We start from the raw sequence: 17,011 nt of genomic DNA, 5'->3' as shown, positions 1-17,011 counted from the left end.
TCTTTCTATACTTAATGTATATTTGAAAATACACACACACAAAGAAAAACACAGGGGAATCAACTTTGCAAATACTTTTAGACGATTAAAATTTACTTTTGCCATTGGGATATGTATTTGCTGTTAAAACAGTCAGCAGCTAAAAGCTTTATATTCTTTGGAACTCTCCATGCATAAAAATTTTGCTTACCTCTACCAATTTGGATGCTAAATACATGGAAATTGTTGTGCTTTTATAAAACATCATTGATATACCTGCCAAAAATCCTGAAACAAGAAATAAGAAATAACTGATAAGATCGCAAAGTGTTTGTTTAGTATTATGTCATCAGAAATGTAAATTCAGTTACACAGAATCAGCACTATCTCTTGTTACAACACAATCAAGGACAGTAATACACCAGATGACATTAAAATGAGGTGAGTTATTATTGCATATTTTTTATTTAAAAATTGATATTCAGAGTTAAACAGTTCTGATTTATGTATAACAAGAAGCTTTACATTTCTATTTTAACTTTAAAGAGGAGTGGTCTTGCCAAATACAATTTTAAAAACATAATTTTTCAAAGCCTTTTGGTATCATTTCGATTTTAAGTGGAAATATTTATTCATATATTCTTCTAATATTAAATAGTTCAAATAATTTTTAGTGCTATCAATACTTCTCTCTATAGCACTGCTTTCATTCGTTCTATAAATGGAAAACCAAGGCCGGGGGAAGACAGGAGTTGTCGAATACTAATAACTAAGATTATTCCTAATAAATATCTGATAAATTATCTATTTAATTTAATAATATATTACACTTAAAGAAAATAATATTTAGATTTTTTAACAAAATGATTAAGGTCCTTTAAAAAGTTATTATGAAAATATATGCCATTTTCTCATGGTAAAAATAGAATTTTCAATGAAATCTACTTGAACTTCCATTAATCACTTATATGGTAACTATAAGGCTTTACGTTCTTTTGTGACACATTCGCTAGGATTTATGGCCTATAGCAGGACAGATACCCAAGTCATTACACTGCCAACTCAAAACATCAGATGGCAACAGTGCCTTAATATGTGAAACATCATGAAGTATTTGGACAAGTGCCTCAACTGGGATTCTATTACAATAGAGAAAGGAAGATCCATAGAAATTGGATGAATTGGATGGTATTTCTAATTCATTCCTACCACTGATTAATACAATAATAACTATTCATTTTTTATTATTGCTTTACCAGCTATAATAGCATGTAGTTCATCATCTAAGTTTCTGATCCAGCGCAGGAAGCAACTAGTACCCTAGTTAAGGAGAAAATACAATGACTACAGTTATTTCATTTCTAGAAACAAAAACATAAAACAAAAACAACTATAACGAATCAATTCATCAGATTACCTTGCAGTTCAATTAGTGATCTTATCTAAATCAAACTGAATATGTGATTGGAAAAATTATGAAAAATAATATTTTATAAAGTTATTACCCTGGATAGACTCTATTAAGAAATTACACATAATATTTTTATTGCACTGATTTTTCAAAACAAATCCATAAATTCCACTTTTGCCTAGCTATCGAATGCTGAGAAATGCAACATTCCCATTTTAACAAGAACAAAATGCTGGTTAAACAAGTCTGTCAGGCCACAATTCTATACCCAGAGAAAATATTTCTCAAAACTGAAGATGAAACAAATATTTTTTCCAGACAAATAAAAGCTGAGAAAATCCATCACCAGCAGATCTGAGCTCACACAAATGTTAAAGATAGAAGGAATATGACACGAGACAAAAATTCAGAACTATGAAAAGAAATGCAGAGTTCTGGAAATAGAAAAGTGAAGGTAAATTTAGAAGACATATTTTTCTTATATTTACTTGCACGAAAAGTTAATTAACTATCTAAAATAGGAGTCAGCAAACTATGGCTCACTAGCCAAATCCGGCCTGCCACTTGTTTTTATATGGCTCAGGAGCTAATAATCATTTTTACAGTCCTAAATAAATGAAAAATAAATCAAAAGAATGACATTTTACGATGTGAAAATTATACAAAGTTCTAATTATAGTGTGATAAAGTTTTACTGAAACAGCCACACTCATTCATTTATATATTGTCTATAGCTGCTTTCACACTGTAACAGCAGAGGTGGGTAGTTATGACATAGACCACATGGTCACAAAGCCTAAAATAGTCATGATCTGGCTCTTCACAGAAAAAGTGTGCTGACCCCTGATCTAAAACAAAAAATAGTAACAACGCATTGTGGAGTGTATAACACATATAAAAATAAATGATAAATGTTAAATTCTATAACAAAGGATGGGAAGGAGAAATTCAAAGTACAGTGTTGTAAGGTCTGACACTGTATGTGAAGTAGTATAACATTACTTGAAGATTGGCTGATACATTAAAAATGTGTATTATAAAATGTTAAGGCAGCCACTAAATGAAAGCAAGCACAAATAATAAGGCAATCATGAAGATAGAATGGAGCCATAGTAAAATACACAATCAATCCAGAAGGCCGAAAAAGAAAAAAAAAAGAAGAAGAAAAAAAAGGAACAAACACAAAACAACATGAAAGTAGGTTTAAACGCAATCACATCATAAACTATATATGTTTACATATAATAAATTATATGTAAACAGTACAAACATGACAATTAGAAGACAGAGATGATCAGATTCTATAAGAAAGGGCCAACTCTCTGCAGCCTAAAAGAAACCAGTTTTTCAAATGAAGAAGGAAAAATTAAAGTGAAAGAATGGAAACATTATTACATCAAACGATAATTTTAAAAAATTGAAGTAGTTATATTAATATTAAATGTAGACTATAAAACAATGAATATTACCAGTGATAAAGAAGAACCTTACCAAATTTTTTAAAAAGGGTCAGTTCACCAAGAAACAGAAAAAACAAGGTTTATTTGCCTGCCCTTCTCTTAACATTCTTACAAAGATACTATAGCATGGGCAATTTGTTTTTGAAAAATCACATACAGTTTTTGAACACACCACATGAATATTTTCTGAAATTTTCTGACCCAGTTGTATTTTTGTTAGTTTAATACCATTTGTTTGTATTACCTAAGTAAATAAACAGTAACAAAAATGAAAAATAAAAAAGCAAAACAAAACACACTCTGAGATATGCTAGATGGTAGGGAATAACCAACCTGGGGCTAAAAATGTTGGAGATAATCCACATGTAAATAGTTAAGAGTTTACGTTAAGAATAAATACAAATGCTGTAATGTGAGAAATTTTTTTTAAATGTGAATATAAACATGCAATTACCAATCATCTGTCCTTAACTCTTGTATATTCAAATACATTAGTAATGCTTCCTAGTCAAACCATATTGAAAATGTTTTTAACATTAGTAATATTTCATAACAAGTGATCCATTATCTATAGTTTATTATTCCTCTTTTGCTTTTCAAAATATTTTATCCATACCTATCTTGTATGTGTAAATTTTTACAGAAAATGACACTGACCATGTTACCCTAAATAATTCTAGAATTCAGTTTTCCCATCATTAATTTGAGTTTAACAACAAAAAGTGTGTATATGTGCATGTATATATATACACACATATATATACCCACAGAATATATATCCTTCTTTCAATATATTTATTAAAATATACATTAACACTTATTCAAAGAAATAAAATATGAATGAAATATATATATATATTTTGTAGACAGTGGGAAGGTAGACAAATCCCATCTACAAAAATGCACACTCCTTTAATGTCCTTAATTCATTAGTCAGATATATTGGAATGCCTGCTGCATGTTCCTGCAAAATGAGCCACAATCCCTGTGCTCAAAAGATGTATCTTTTTTTTTTTTTTTTTTTTTTGAGACGGAGTCTCGCTCTGTCACCCAGGCTGGAGTGCAGTCGCACGATCTCGGCTCACTGCAAGCTCCACCTCCCGGGTTCATGCCATTCTCCTGCCTCAGCCTCCCCAGCAGCTGGGACTACAGGTGCCCACCACCACACCCGGCTAATTTTTTTTGTATTTTTATTACAGACAGGGTTTCACCGTGTTAGCCAGGATGGTCTCGATCTCCTGGCCTCATGATCCGTCCACCTCGGCCTCCCAAAGTGCTGGGATTACAGGCGTGAGCCACCGCGCCCGGCCACACATCTATTTTATAAAGTAAAATTACGGCAAAAGTGAGCAATTTGTGATTGTAGATTAAAAAAAAAACAACACATCAATTTTTTTCACAGTCATACAGGCTGGGAGTTCAAAGATCAAGGTATGCTCAAGGTTCGCTCCTCCTGAGGCCTCTCTTCATGGCTACCAGATGGCCACCTTCTCCCTGTGTCCTCGTGTGGTCATTCCTCTGTGTGTGTACATGTTCTAATCTCTTTTTTTTTTTTAAATTGCAACTTTTTTTTTTTTAAGACTCGGGGGATACACGTGCAGGTTTGTTACGGGGTATAAAGTGTGGTGCTGAGGTTTGGGGTATGATTGATCCTGATACCCAGGCACTAGTTTTCCAACTCTTGCCCTGCTCCCTCCCCTCCCTCCCTCCTCCAGAAGCCCCCAGTGACTTCTGTTGTTATCTTTATGTCCATGTGTTAGGTCAACATTAATTAACACACTTTACCATTTAGAGACTATATTCAGATTAAGAATCTTTTAAGTGTTTTATAAAATATGATGTACATACTAGTGACTCCATTATGCAAAAGGCCATCACTTAAAGTTGCAGAGTACTAGGTTAAGAATGATCTCTACATATATGTTTAGGTGTAGGCTTATATATGTGCGGGCACTTTTATAGGAACATACAGAATGGGGTGGAAGACTGTGAACTCTGGTTATTTGAGACAGTGTAGTATCAACTGGGAGTGGGTGGAAGAAGGAACATAAGTCATTGCTTATATAAGTTACAATAGAAAATCCTCTCTGATTCTATCAAGTGTTTATTTCAGCTAGAAAGATCTGAAATACATTTAAACTAATAACCAGGCAGTAAATATGATTAAAAAAACAAATAAACCAGGCATATTAATATCATTTTTGATGTTGGAAATATCCCAAAAATTCATATTTTCTGAGTGTCTATGTACTGAAAAAGAAAATGAGTCTGACAATGTTTAATACCATATCTAAATGCAAACATGTCTACACATTCAAGTATATTAAATAATATTTTAAAAGAAGAAATTTCTGCACCCTCACTTCCCAATACAGTGTATAGATCTGGTTATGTTCAAGGTATCTATGAATATTCCAGAAAGAAGCATTAAAAAATAAGTGAACTAAGGCCATCTCTCATTCTAATAATAGCAATGTTATTTATTTCCCATTTTTCTTTCCTCTTCTAAAAGCCTTACCTTGTATATACTAACAAAAGAGCCAAGAAAAGCTCCAAGCTGGAAGTTTTCTTTATTGTAGAAGAGAGAAAGTAGCCGAGATGGCTGTGTAAATAGATGCCTAAATGCAGAGGGGATTCGGAGGCAGCACTGGATCAAGTACCCCACGCTAAACATTCTGATGAAACCCTAGAGGAAATTTGGAGGAAAATCTGATTTACAAACAAATTTTGAAGTTTTTCATAGAATATGAATTTTACCATCTCAAAATAGAAACAAGACAAAACAAATTTAATCTAAGTTTATAGCACAGCAACTTTCAAAATAAAGCCTTAAAACCTCAAACAATAATTTTAAAACAATTACCTTAAAAACAAGAGTGAAGTCTTGGAATGAGTTTACTTTCTTTGATTTACAAAGACTTAAAAAGTCTCACAAGCACTGGCCAAGCTTGCCTATCTACCAGAATTCCATTTCTTGACATTTTGTTGACAATAATCAGGATTTTAAATTCCTAAACCACAAATGAGTTTTACATACAAAAGCACTAAAATTCCAAAAACTACTTAATAAAACCAAATGCTCTTGAAAAATGTTAACAGAAAACTGCTCTTAATGATTAGCACGAGTAGGGATTATTTTCATAGAAAAATATTTTCATTATTTGTTCAGACCTTTGGTGCTAATTTTTAAAATGGTCAGGTAAGAAGAACTTCCAGGGGGCAGGGAGTGCATAATTATATCTAGGTTTTCATTCCTGTGCTCCACTATGTCAGGTTAAAACATCCCTAGGGAGGAGTAGCTTTAAGGTATATCAAATTAAACTTGAAAAAGCAAACCTACTACAAATTTACTGTTAACATTTCTCTATATTTCCTTCAACTGTCCATAATGCAAAAGAGATCTGGAGAGGATGACTATTATTGGTCAATTTCATTTCCGTATTTATGAAGATGAATTTTAGATGTCTGAGAGACTACAAGTAATTAATATTAAACTGAAAAATTTCAATTAGCACAAAACATTAACAAAAAGAACAGTATTTTCTATACAGTTCAACCAATACATTGTTAATACCAGTGTCCCATCCTCCTCCTCTCTAACTCCGACTGGAATGGGAAAATATTTACACTCTTAGCAGTGTATGCCCCAAAGTCAGGTTTGTATTTTCTGGACTACAGCTTTCTTTTCTAGAAAAAGAATTAATTACAATGAGGAAACACTGGTTAATTTACCTGAAACTACCTAATACCTTATTAAAACATAAAATCAAATTGTCCAATCAATTACTGTGAATTCTCAAGCATCTGCTTAACTGAAATTGCCTAGTATTTGTTAAATGAATGAAATGGTCACACTTCTATCTTGCCACTGATCACCTTATAATGATAATCTAAGGATTTAGGGATTATAATTACATTACAATCTTTTTCATACTAGTTTCAAGAGAACTATTCACCTACCCATTAATGTACTTAGAAAATATTTGCTGAATGCCTGTTATGTGCCAAACATTACACTAGATGCTGGGGATAACAGTGACGAGGAGGACACAGAGTTCTTGCCTTCGTGGAGCTTTCATGTTCATTAGTGGAAAAGAAAAGAACTAAGTAAACAAATACAAAAGATTATAATAAATGTTATGAAGGAAGTAATCAAGACACTAGGATAGACATTAACAGGGCAATCTATATTAGATTAAATGTTAAGGGCAGACATGTAAATGATGTGACATTTAAGTAGAACCAAAAGAGAAGAAGTTAGCATGAGAAAAACATTTCAGACAGCTCAGACAGAAAATATAAAGCCAATGAAGAGGCTGGTAGGTGTAAGGAACCAAGAAAAAGTTAGTGTGAATGGAGTACAGAATGTTGAGGACAATGTAATTAATATGAGGATTTACTCAGGGATGTGATTTAACATATGGTGTAATTAAGTTTTTGAAATAATGAGGTTCATTGTCAAAAAATTTCGCTACCATGTTTATGGCTTAAATTCCTCACCCACAGGTCTCCAAATAGTTTTACATTCATGAATATAATACAGTATTCCAATTTATACATAAATTGCCAAGTTTACAGTACTCATACACATTTGAAAGAATCACTAGTTTTTTATTGCTTGGAAATTCTCACTAACTTTCTCATACAATTTTTTTTAATATTACCTCCCCCACTCCAAATTTCTCAAATACCTCTGATTTAATCCAAAAATACTTCTCTTAGATCCCCATCTAAAGCTTTCCTTTGAACTACAATCATGTTCAGTTGGAAGGAATAATAAATCCAGGTACCAGCTGACTTGGACTGCCAGCAATGTTACTTTTTTTTTTGGCCACTTTAAACTGAGGCAGGAAATCAAATTTGGAAAGAGTGTCAGAAAGTATTGCACAACCGAGGAACAAAACAAAAGAAAACCCTACTGTTTTATCCTTGGTCATTCTGGGGAATTGTGAAGCTAAGTGTGGGCTGGGCAAATGGTACCGTCAACACTGGGTCACAGATGTTTACCTTCATGAGCACTAATGTGGGACAGTTCCTCCTTTCTAGAGTAACCATAAAGGGGCTGTCTTTTGGGGTGCTGCACAACTCTGCTCTTCTCATCATCAACTGAGTAGAGACTAAAATTGCAAGAAGAACATAAACTTTCTACAGCACTGGAACTGTTAGAGCACCATTCAAAACTAAGGAACTTGGCTGGGCGCGGTGGCTCACACCTGTAATCCTAGTGTTGTGAGGTCAAGGCAGGCAGATCACCTAAGGTCAGGAGTTCAAGACCAGCCTGGCTAAAATGGTGAAACCCCACCTCTACTAAAACACAAAAATCAGCCAGGCATGATGATGGGTGCCTGTAATCATCCCAGCTACTCGGGAGGCTGAGATGGGAAAATTGCTTGAACCCAGGAGACGGTGGTTGCAGTGAGCCAAGATAGCACCACTGCACTCCAGCCTGGGTGGCTGAGCGAGACTCCATCTTTAAAAAACAAAACAAAAAACTAAAGAACTTGCAGCAGGTGGTGCCACCTGTGCCACGCTGACTGCAAAGAAAATAACTTTCTTCCCAGAAGTGGTGGTGATGGGGGAAGGGAGGAGGGACAACAAACGGCAGGGGAGGAGGGAGAGACATGCTAGTACACAAGTCCACTAGGTAGTCAGGAAATTATGCCAGGCATAGTTAGCTCTCTTAATGTAGAGCAACTGTGGACATGCTCCAGTTAGCTCAATGGCTTAAAAAAAAAAAAAAAAGTAATAGTTTTACAAGTCCAAAATTAAATGCCATTGTACCAGACGGGGCACAGTGCATATAGTGTATGTGTGTGAGTGCTGATCCAGCTAGCACACAGCACAGTCTGGGAGTCTTGTTCTAGGATGTAGTTCTAATGAGGATACATTACAAAGTACAAATTTTAATGACTTTATGTTTCCTTGTTGTTATCCCATCTTATCTTCCATGTCGTAAGTAAGCCAATTTTTAAATAAGCTAATTTTTAAATTATTTAAGGATCTGGTAAGTGAATACTGAAAGCTAAACTGTCACCTATTGTCATAAATTTCTCATCTCTTGAAGTCAGATTCAAAGAATGATAGCAGTTATTAATGTCAACTTTTCCATTTACTTTTACATTATTTCTAAATAAGTAAGTTATTTCTATACCCATTCCCTATTGTTAATAAAGTACATACTTTCATATACTTACTTTAATGCAATAAGAGAAGCAATTATCTTCATAATGTTTGCAACATCTATGCCTTGGTCCATGTTTGCATCTGAAAGTGAACCCAAAAAAATTAAACTAATTATAATTAAAGTGTGTATATCCATGTGTTTGTATATGTTTGTGGATCTGTTTAAAGCTTTCTAACCAAGAAAAACAAAGGAAAAAGAGAAGAAAACATCACTCACTTCTTTTTTTTTTTTGAGGGGGACAAAGTCTCGTTCTTGTCCCCCAGGTTGGAGTGCAATGGTGCAATCTCAGCTCACTGCAACCTCTGCCTCCCAGGTTCATGACATTCTCCTGCCTCAGCCTCCCAGGTAGCTGGGATTACAGGCACCCACCACCACGCCCGGCTAATTTTTGTATTTTTAGTAGAGATGGGGTTTCACCATGTTGGTTAGGCTGGTCTCGAACTCCTGACCTCAGGTGATCCACGCGCCTTGGCCTCCCAAAGTTCTGGGATTACAGGTATGAGCCACCGTGCCACTCACTACTTCTAAATGTGTGTCACTTTTGGTGTTTTAGGACATAAAGAAGCAAGAACAACAGATATTTTTGCTTTTTCTACTTGCTGCTTACCTTTTGACACATTGTATAAACTATCTGACTGCAGTCAAAATACTTGAATATGGACTAGAGAAACCACCCTGTTAGGTATTTGTGATTAAATATGAAAAAATACGTATATATTATGTATATACTCTGCCAAGTCTTTTGGAAACTTTAAATTGCTTATTGTAGAGTATAATGGTAATAAATCATCCATAAGTCAGTACTTGAGCAAAAGTCATAATGAGAATGTGCTCAGGTTACAGGAATTTATACTTAATTAGATTTGAGAGAAAACATCTGGAAAAGAAACATGATATAGTATTAGGATTCAAAATTCAGTTGAAATAAATATAGAAATAGAGATCATGTGGTAATTCAAAAGTAGTTAATTTGTGATTTAACTGTAAACCACTTAACCCTCTAGTGTTTAATAAATATTTCTGCTGGGAGGACTACTGTTCACGATGCACTCATTTTAATTATTTAGCATGTTGAATCCAAGACTATTTATTAACCCTAGGCATAAAAAAGTAGAATATCTAACATGGTTCTAACTCTCCCTCTCTCTTTGAGGGTTCATGTTCCAAAACAAGCGGTCTTTATAACTTCTTTCAGACTGTAGCTAATTAATTATTTTCATGGTTGAACCATATGAATGTTTTCCTGTTTGTAACAATAACTTGTAGAGCAATGTTCTGGCTCTGCACCTCTCCAATCCCATTCGCAAATTGATTAGCAAGACCTTTACAGAAATCCAATTCTGCACTACAGCTGGAGTATACAGCCTTTCCTAGTCAACGGTGACAGCAACAGTTCAGTTCACACTGGCCATAGCCCTTATATCTTTAGAATGCTAAGGCATATCTGGCCATGTGAAGCTGCTGAGTGATTAAAGCTGGAGGCCTGAAAAGCAGTGAATAAGAGAAAGGCTGCCTCATGCAAGCCATCACTCTTCACACTTTTAAGTGTCCCCTTCAAAGACATTTCTCAGCCATTGCTACCAGAACTACACTGAAATTGTTAAGCTTCCTTTGTTTTTTGGGGTTTTGGTTTTTTTTTTTTAAGAGATGGGGGTCTCACTCTGTCACCCAAGCTGGAGTACAGTAGCATGATCATAATGATCATAGATCACTGCAGCCTTAAACTCCTAGGCTCAAGCAATCCTCCCACCTCAGCCTCCTGAGTAGCCAGGACTACAGGCATATGCCACCATGCCTACCTAATTTTAAAATTTTTTTGAGAGACAGGGTCTTGCTATGTTGCCTAGGCTGGTCTCAAACTCCCGGCCTCAAGTGATTCTCCTACCTCAGTCTCCCAAAGTGTTAGTTTTACAGGTGTGAGCCACCATGCCTGGCCTAACCTTTCTTTGCTAGTGAAGTTAAATCCTGATATCAACTGTACTGTCAATTAGTCTTTCTTAGTCACTCATAAATGGCTTCCCAGAACCTGGACTGCCTGTCTCCTGTATTATTTGCTTTGCTTCTGTATTATTCTGCATCTGCTTTCACACCAGTAGACCCACTGAGGCTACTCTGATACGTTCTGTCATGACCTGATCAGTTCTGATGCCCAAGGCATCATTTACCCATATAATTCATTCTCTGCATTCCCCTCTGATTCCCGTTGAATTTACTTCCATTAATAGGATCCTTTCTCCCTTTTCTCCAGTGAGGTAACCCATAACTATTTTTGAACTTGTTTAATAAATTCAACTACCATAATTATTCCTGTTATCTTCTAGATGTATTGTATGTTAAGATGAAAACAAAACCTTTAAATTCAATAAAAATCTGAGTACCCTCCCTGTGCTCATATCTTATGTCAGGCAAGTTCATAGATGTTATCTCATTTAATGCTCACAGCAATTCTTAATAGAGATTATTAATCCCAGTTAACAGATAAGAACTTGGAAATGCACAATGGTTAAATCTCTCATCCAAAGTTACAATGCTGGTAGAGGGAAAATAAGAGTGAAACACAGGTTTTCTAATTTATTAAAGGACCTCAGCTTCCTATATAACTCAATGGTCCCCAACTCTTTTGGCACCAGGGACTGGTTTCATGGAAGACAATTTTTCCACTGACTGGGTGGCGGGAGAGGGGGATGGTTTAGCATGAAACTGTTCCACTCCACATCATCAGGCATTAGATGCTCATAAGAAGCACGCAACTTAGATCCCTCACACGTGCAGTTCACAATGGGGTTTATGCTCCTATGAGAATCTAATGCCACTGCTGATGTGACAGGAGGCAGAGTTCAAATGGTAATGCTTGCTGGCCTGCTGCTCACCTCCTGCTGTGTGGCCGGGTTCCTAAAAGGCCTCGGACCAGTACTGGTCCATGGCCCAGGGGTTAGGAGCCCTTGCTATAATTGATCCCCTAACTTTCTTTATTGCCTACTCATTCCACCCTCTCTAAAATATCACTACCAAGATTTTATTTATTGATTGATAATCTAATTTCAAACTATTAAATTTATTTTCTTAAATATCTACACTACACTAGAAATATAAACGAAAATTTGTATGAAACCTGAAAACTTCTTTTTATAAAATACAAATAAAAACATTTCAGTTTGAGAACCCCAAAAATGTTCACTCTTACAAAATATCCTTTACTTAAGGGTTGTCCCTTATTATTCCTTAATCTTCTTGAATCTCTCTCAGGAATTTTGCTTCCTTCTTTCCACACTTGGCACATTAAATCAACACATATTAATCAGTTTCCTGAAGTTCTCCATCATGGCCTCCTGTGATTCTGCCTGGTTTGAAATACAAAAGTATTCCAATTCTACGTAAACCTATTTTAAAGGCATATGATGGTCTATAGTCCTGCCAGAAATAATAAATAATATTCACTTGCCATTGTGTGCCTTTTATAAAATTCTATGCAGTTTCTGATGAAAAATGATCATCATTACCTGAACAGAAAACAAAAATACCATGGCACGGTACAAATATCATATGAAACAGTGACAAAGTAGGTTAAAATATCAAGATAAAGTGCTCACATTGAATCCACAAATTTCCTGACTAGACCAATCATATTCATTCTTCTGGGTTTTTCCTTGTGTTGCTCTCTCTTTTGTTCCACTTTTGCATATGCTGCCTCTGGTGAAAAAGAGTGTGTGGGAATTTCTTCCTTCCCTACAATGAACCTAAAGAAAAGAGCACAATGTGAGGCATTTTCCACTTAAAAAAAATCAATGAGGAAAAAAAAAAGAAACTGTTTATAAACAAATACACTTTGGCAAATATCTTATCATTTGAGACAGTATTTTCACAATTTACATAAAATCGAATCATCCTATGAAGAAAAATAGACTTTTAAAATCTGAATACTCAAAAAAAATTAATAGTCATTTGTTTGATAATGCAGGTATTTTAAAATCAAACTGACCAAGTAAAATACAGCACAACACTTAATGAAGCACCCTTTAACTTGGGACACCGCTTTTTAAACATATACCTTAGAGTTTTTCAAAAAACCAGGTAGACTTGGGTATACTAGTAAATCACAACACTAATAAATCACAAAAATTATGTATTTTTTTCTTAAATTTGGCTAATAGTTACAATTGAATGAGAGTCTCATTTACAGTAAAACTCGACATTTATACCTGTCATTTTGAGCCATAAACAGCTGCAGCACACTCGGTTATCTGTGTACGCACAGGGAAACAGAGGGCACTACAGAACAGGAATCAGAAAACAGTCAGATTCCCCAAGTCTTCATATTATTTCATTAGGAAATCTGAAAGTTGATGTTATTCTAATCTACTTATTTTTCTTTGGAAAAATAAAAGATCTAGAAAATAATATTCCTGTTTCATCAAAACTAGACTACATTTTTGCAAAGACAATGAATGGAAAATATTATCACAATTGGATATGCCTCAAGAAGTATCTCCTTTCTCAGAGTTTGCAGTATCACTGTTTACACCTATCCTGTAAGAGTCATTGCTCTTATAAAGATTACGCTTTCCCAAGGTAATACTACCTTCCAAGCTTTCAGAAAATATAGTAAAATAGAGATAGAATGGGATTAATAACAATACACTAAAATTCTGGAACTTGAGTCAGGCATAGTGGCTCATGTCGTAACCCCGGCACTATGGGAGTTGAGGCAGGACAATCACTTGTGGCCAGGAGTTCAAGAACATCCTGGTCACCAGAGTGAGACCCCACCTTAACAAAAAAATTAAAAATCAGCTAGGCATGGTGGTGTATGCCTGTAGTCCCAGCTACGTGGGAGGCTGACATGGGAGGATTGCCTGAGCTCAGGAGTTAAAGGTTGCAGTGGGCTATGATCATGCCACTGTACTTCAGCCTAGGCAATACAGTAAGACCTTGTCACTTAAAAAAAAAAAAAAAAAAAAAAAGTAACTTCAGACCTGTGACAAACAGAATATGAAACTATAAATACTTAGAGAGAATGAAAAAGCTGTTACTACCAACAACTGCAACCCATCCTGTTCAGATAACCTCGGTAAAACATCTAGCTTATCAAATCATAAGGGGTGTGCAAGGGGTTTGTTTGTCACCAGATGGCAGCTGTGCATCTTTGGTAGCTGTCAGTTCAAATGAATTTGTTTCTCACTTATGGTTGTACAAAGAGAGTTTAAGATCTGTACTGCTGTTCTTTATTAGCAACAAGGGTAAAACTATGCCAGAACAGATAGAACAGTTTCTCTTACACCCTTCATAATACTGTTGTTATTTTGGCCAGGACTGACTATTTCAGATTAGAAGTCACTTCCTTGGAGAAGTTGACCCTGTCCCAGGCCAGAATAATCCTGTGCTAGGAGAGCCCAATGAACCGCCAGTACAGTAATGTACGTGCCATTTTAGTAGTCTACATCCGCTACTCAACTGTGAGGCCTGTGAGACCATGTGTATCTTCTTTGCTATTATATCCCAGCATCTAGCATAGTGTCTGGCACATGGTAAATACGTAATACATATTGAATGAATGAATATAGTAATAGCTAGCATTTTCTGAGCATATCTTATATGACAGACACAGTGCCAACTGAGCCTTTTACAAATACTAATTCATTCATGTAATCCTCACAACACTATAGGTGTCACAATTCCCATGAGAGTTGGCATGGTTAAGTATCTGGTCCACAACCAATAAATTATCAGTAATTATTTGAACCCAGAATTGTCTAGCCTAAAGTCTGGCTTCTTCATCACTAAGCTACAAATGTTTCTAACTATGTTTTAAACTATGATGAATAAGGCTAGCACACCTTCAGAGTCTCACACTGGCTTTTCTCCCGAGGTTGTGTCCTTGACACTATTCTCTTGACTTCTACTGTTATCTACATACGCAGATACTTTTCAAATCATCCCACATAGAATTTCCAGAGGAAGCTTCCCAAAGTACACATCTGAACTGACTACACATATCCTCAAGGAACTTCACAGGCTTATGGTCTACTGAATTAAATACAAACTTCAAGCTTAAATGAGTATCTGATTTAAGATACTGTGAGGCCTGTGCAGAGTGAGTGCTCACTATAGGAGCTATTATTATATTACAATTAAATGAACTACTTGACATTATCCAAATAAACCATGTGTCTGTATTGCTCTTCTTATCTGGATCATTCTTCCCTACATCTTTTCTAAAGATCTTATTTGTCTTTTAAAATCCATCTTAAATGCTCCTTCCACTCGCTCCTTCCCACCCACTCCCACAGTAAAATAAAAGTATTAATAATTTGAAATTATAGAACACTTAACTTCTATTATTACATTTCGGTTTTTCTAGTCTATAAGTAATTTTGTGAAAACTTCCTGCTTTCTTCTCTCCATTTACTCCTATCCACAGCTTGGGGAAAGATGCTACGTTAGGTTTGCCTAAAACATATTTCTGAGATAACCTACACTTCTCTTTTGCAACATTTGACACAGTTATAATTAGTGCTGTCTTTCCCACTAGACCATAAGCTCTCTGAGGACAGAGACTGTATCTGGCTTATTCCCCAGTGTATTCTCAACACTTAGTACAAGACCTGGGGCAGAATAAATGTATACTAAGTATATCCATGAGTGAATGTTAACTCTGTAGCTCCTGTATTGTCTCATTCTTGTTGAGGAGTACTGATATGGTTTGGCTCTGTGTTCTTACCCAAATCTCATCTTGAGTTGTGATCCTCACCTGTTGAGGGAGGGACATGGTGGGGGTGACTGGATCATGGGGGCAGTTCCCCCCATGCTGTCCTCGTGATAATGAATTAGTTCTCAGGAGAGCTGATGGTTTTAAAGTGTGGCACTCCCTCACTCTAGCTCTCTTCCTCTCCTGCCGCCTTGTGAAGAAGAAGCCTGCTTCTTCTTGGCCTTCTGCCATGACTGTAAGTTTCCTGAGGCCTCCCTAGTCATACAGAACTGTGAGTCAATTAAACCTCTTTTGTTTATACATTAACCAGTCCTGAGTAGTATCTTTATAGCAGTGTGAGAACAGACTAATACAAGTGATTTTTTAAAAGGTGCTAAACTGAGTTTTTGTTTGTTTGTTTGAGACAGAGTCTCACTCTGTCACCCAGGCTGTATTGCAGTGGCATAATCAAAGTTCATTGCAACCTCCGCCTCCTAGGTTCAAGCAATTCTCCTGCCTCAGCCTCCCAAGCATCTGGAATTACAGGTGCCCACCACCACACACAGCTGATTTTTGTATTTTTAATAGAGACGGGGTTTCGCCATGTTGGTCAGGCTGGTCTCTAACTCCTGACCTCAAGTGATTGCCCACCTTGGCCTCCCAAAGTGCTGGGATTATAGGCGTTAGCCACGGTGCCCAGCCTGAAGTAAAGTTTAGCATTTTAAAGCTTTTTAGCCTTGTCTAATTAGGACACATTAAACTGGAGTACTGTGTAAATATTTGTCCTTTGTGGATAAAGGACAGTTTTCCTCTGAGTGAACAATGTATGTTTTCATGATACAGCAATTATGATCTGTATGAGATAAGCACTTCCTTATGCCATTTTATGATTGTATTCATTTAAATCTCACCATTCTCAAATGTGTCAAGCTCTGTGTATCTTTTCCTCACCAAAGTTTAATATTGTCAGGAAGTCATATTAAATTGTGCTACAAAAAGTATTTTCCTTTCCCCTTCCCTTTGTAATTAATATTAAATTTTGCACTTTTGACATGCTATAAATTTACAGCATATGTCTACAATAAAAATCACAACCGCCAGGACTGCAAAGAGGTAGCAGGAAAGACATGTCAGATAACACCTTTTTGAAAGCCTACAAGAAGCACACACATTATTTTTTTACAATGAAACTTAACAATAAAAAATATGTTTGGCTTTTAGTAACATTCTTCTGAGAATCAACTTTATAAGTGTGAGATTAATTCATCTGCAATGGAGTGAGTCCATATTCA

At 35.7% G+C, this 17,011-nt stretch overlaps 1 protein-coding gene across 6 annotated transcripts in view; it reads right to left on the bottom strand.

Moving 5' to 3' along the window:
• TMEM135 (transmembrane protein 135) overlaps positions 1 to 17,011 on the bottom strand; it is a 258,161-nt gene that overhangs the window by 9,115 nt on the left and 232,035 nt on the right. For all 6 annotated transcript variants that reach the window (XM_008020450.3, XM_008020451.3, XM_008020449.3 and 3 more), the window contains 5 exons: positions 12,625 to 12,771; positions 9,045 to 9,114; positions 5,369 to 5,536; positions 1,236 to 1,299; positions 191 to 267 (listed from right to left, as the gene is read on the bottom strand). In XM_008020450.3, the coding sequence (XP_008018641.3) occupies positions 191 to 267; positions 1,236 to 1,299; positions 5,369 to 5,536; positions 9,045 to 9,114; positions 12,625 to 12,771 (526 nt within the window). The remainder of the gene's footprint in view (positions 1 to 190; positions 268 to 1,235; positions 1,300 to 5,368; positions 5,537 to 9,044; positions 9,115 to 12,624; positions 12,772 to 17,011) is intronic.

The sequence above is a fragment of the Chlorocebus sabaeus genome, chromosome 1 (assembly GCF_047675955.1).
Source record: "Chlorocebus sabaeus isolate Y175 chromosome 1, mChlSab1.0.hap1, whole genome shotgun sequence".
Lineage (NCBI taxonomy): Eukaryota > Metazoa > Chordata > Mammalia > Primates > Cercopithecidae > Chlorocebus > Chlorocebus sabaeus.
This window is presented reverse-complemented; position numbering and strand designations above follow the sequence as displayed.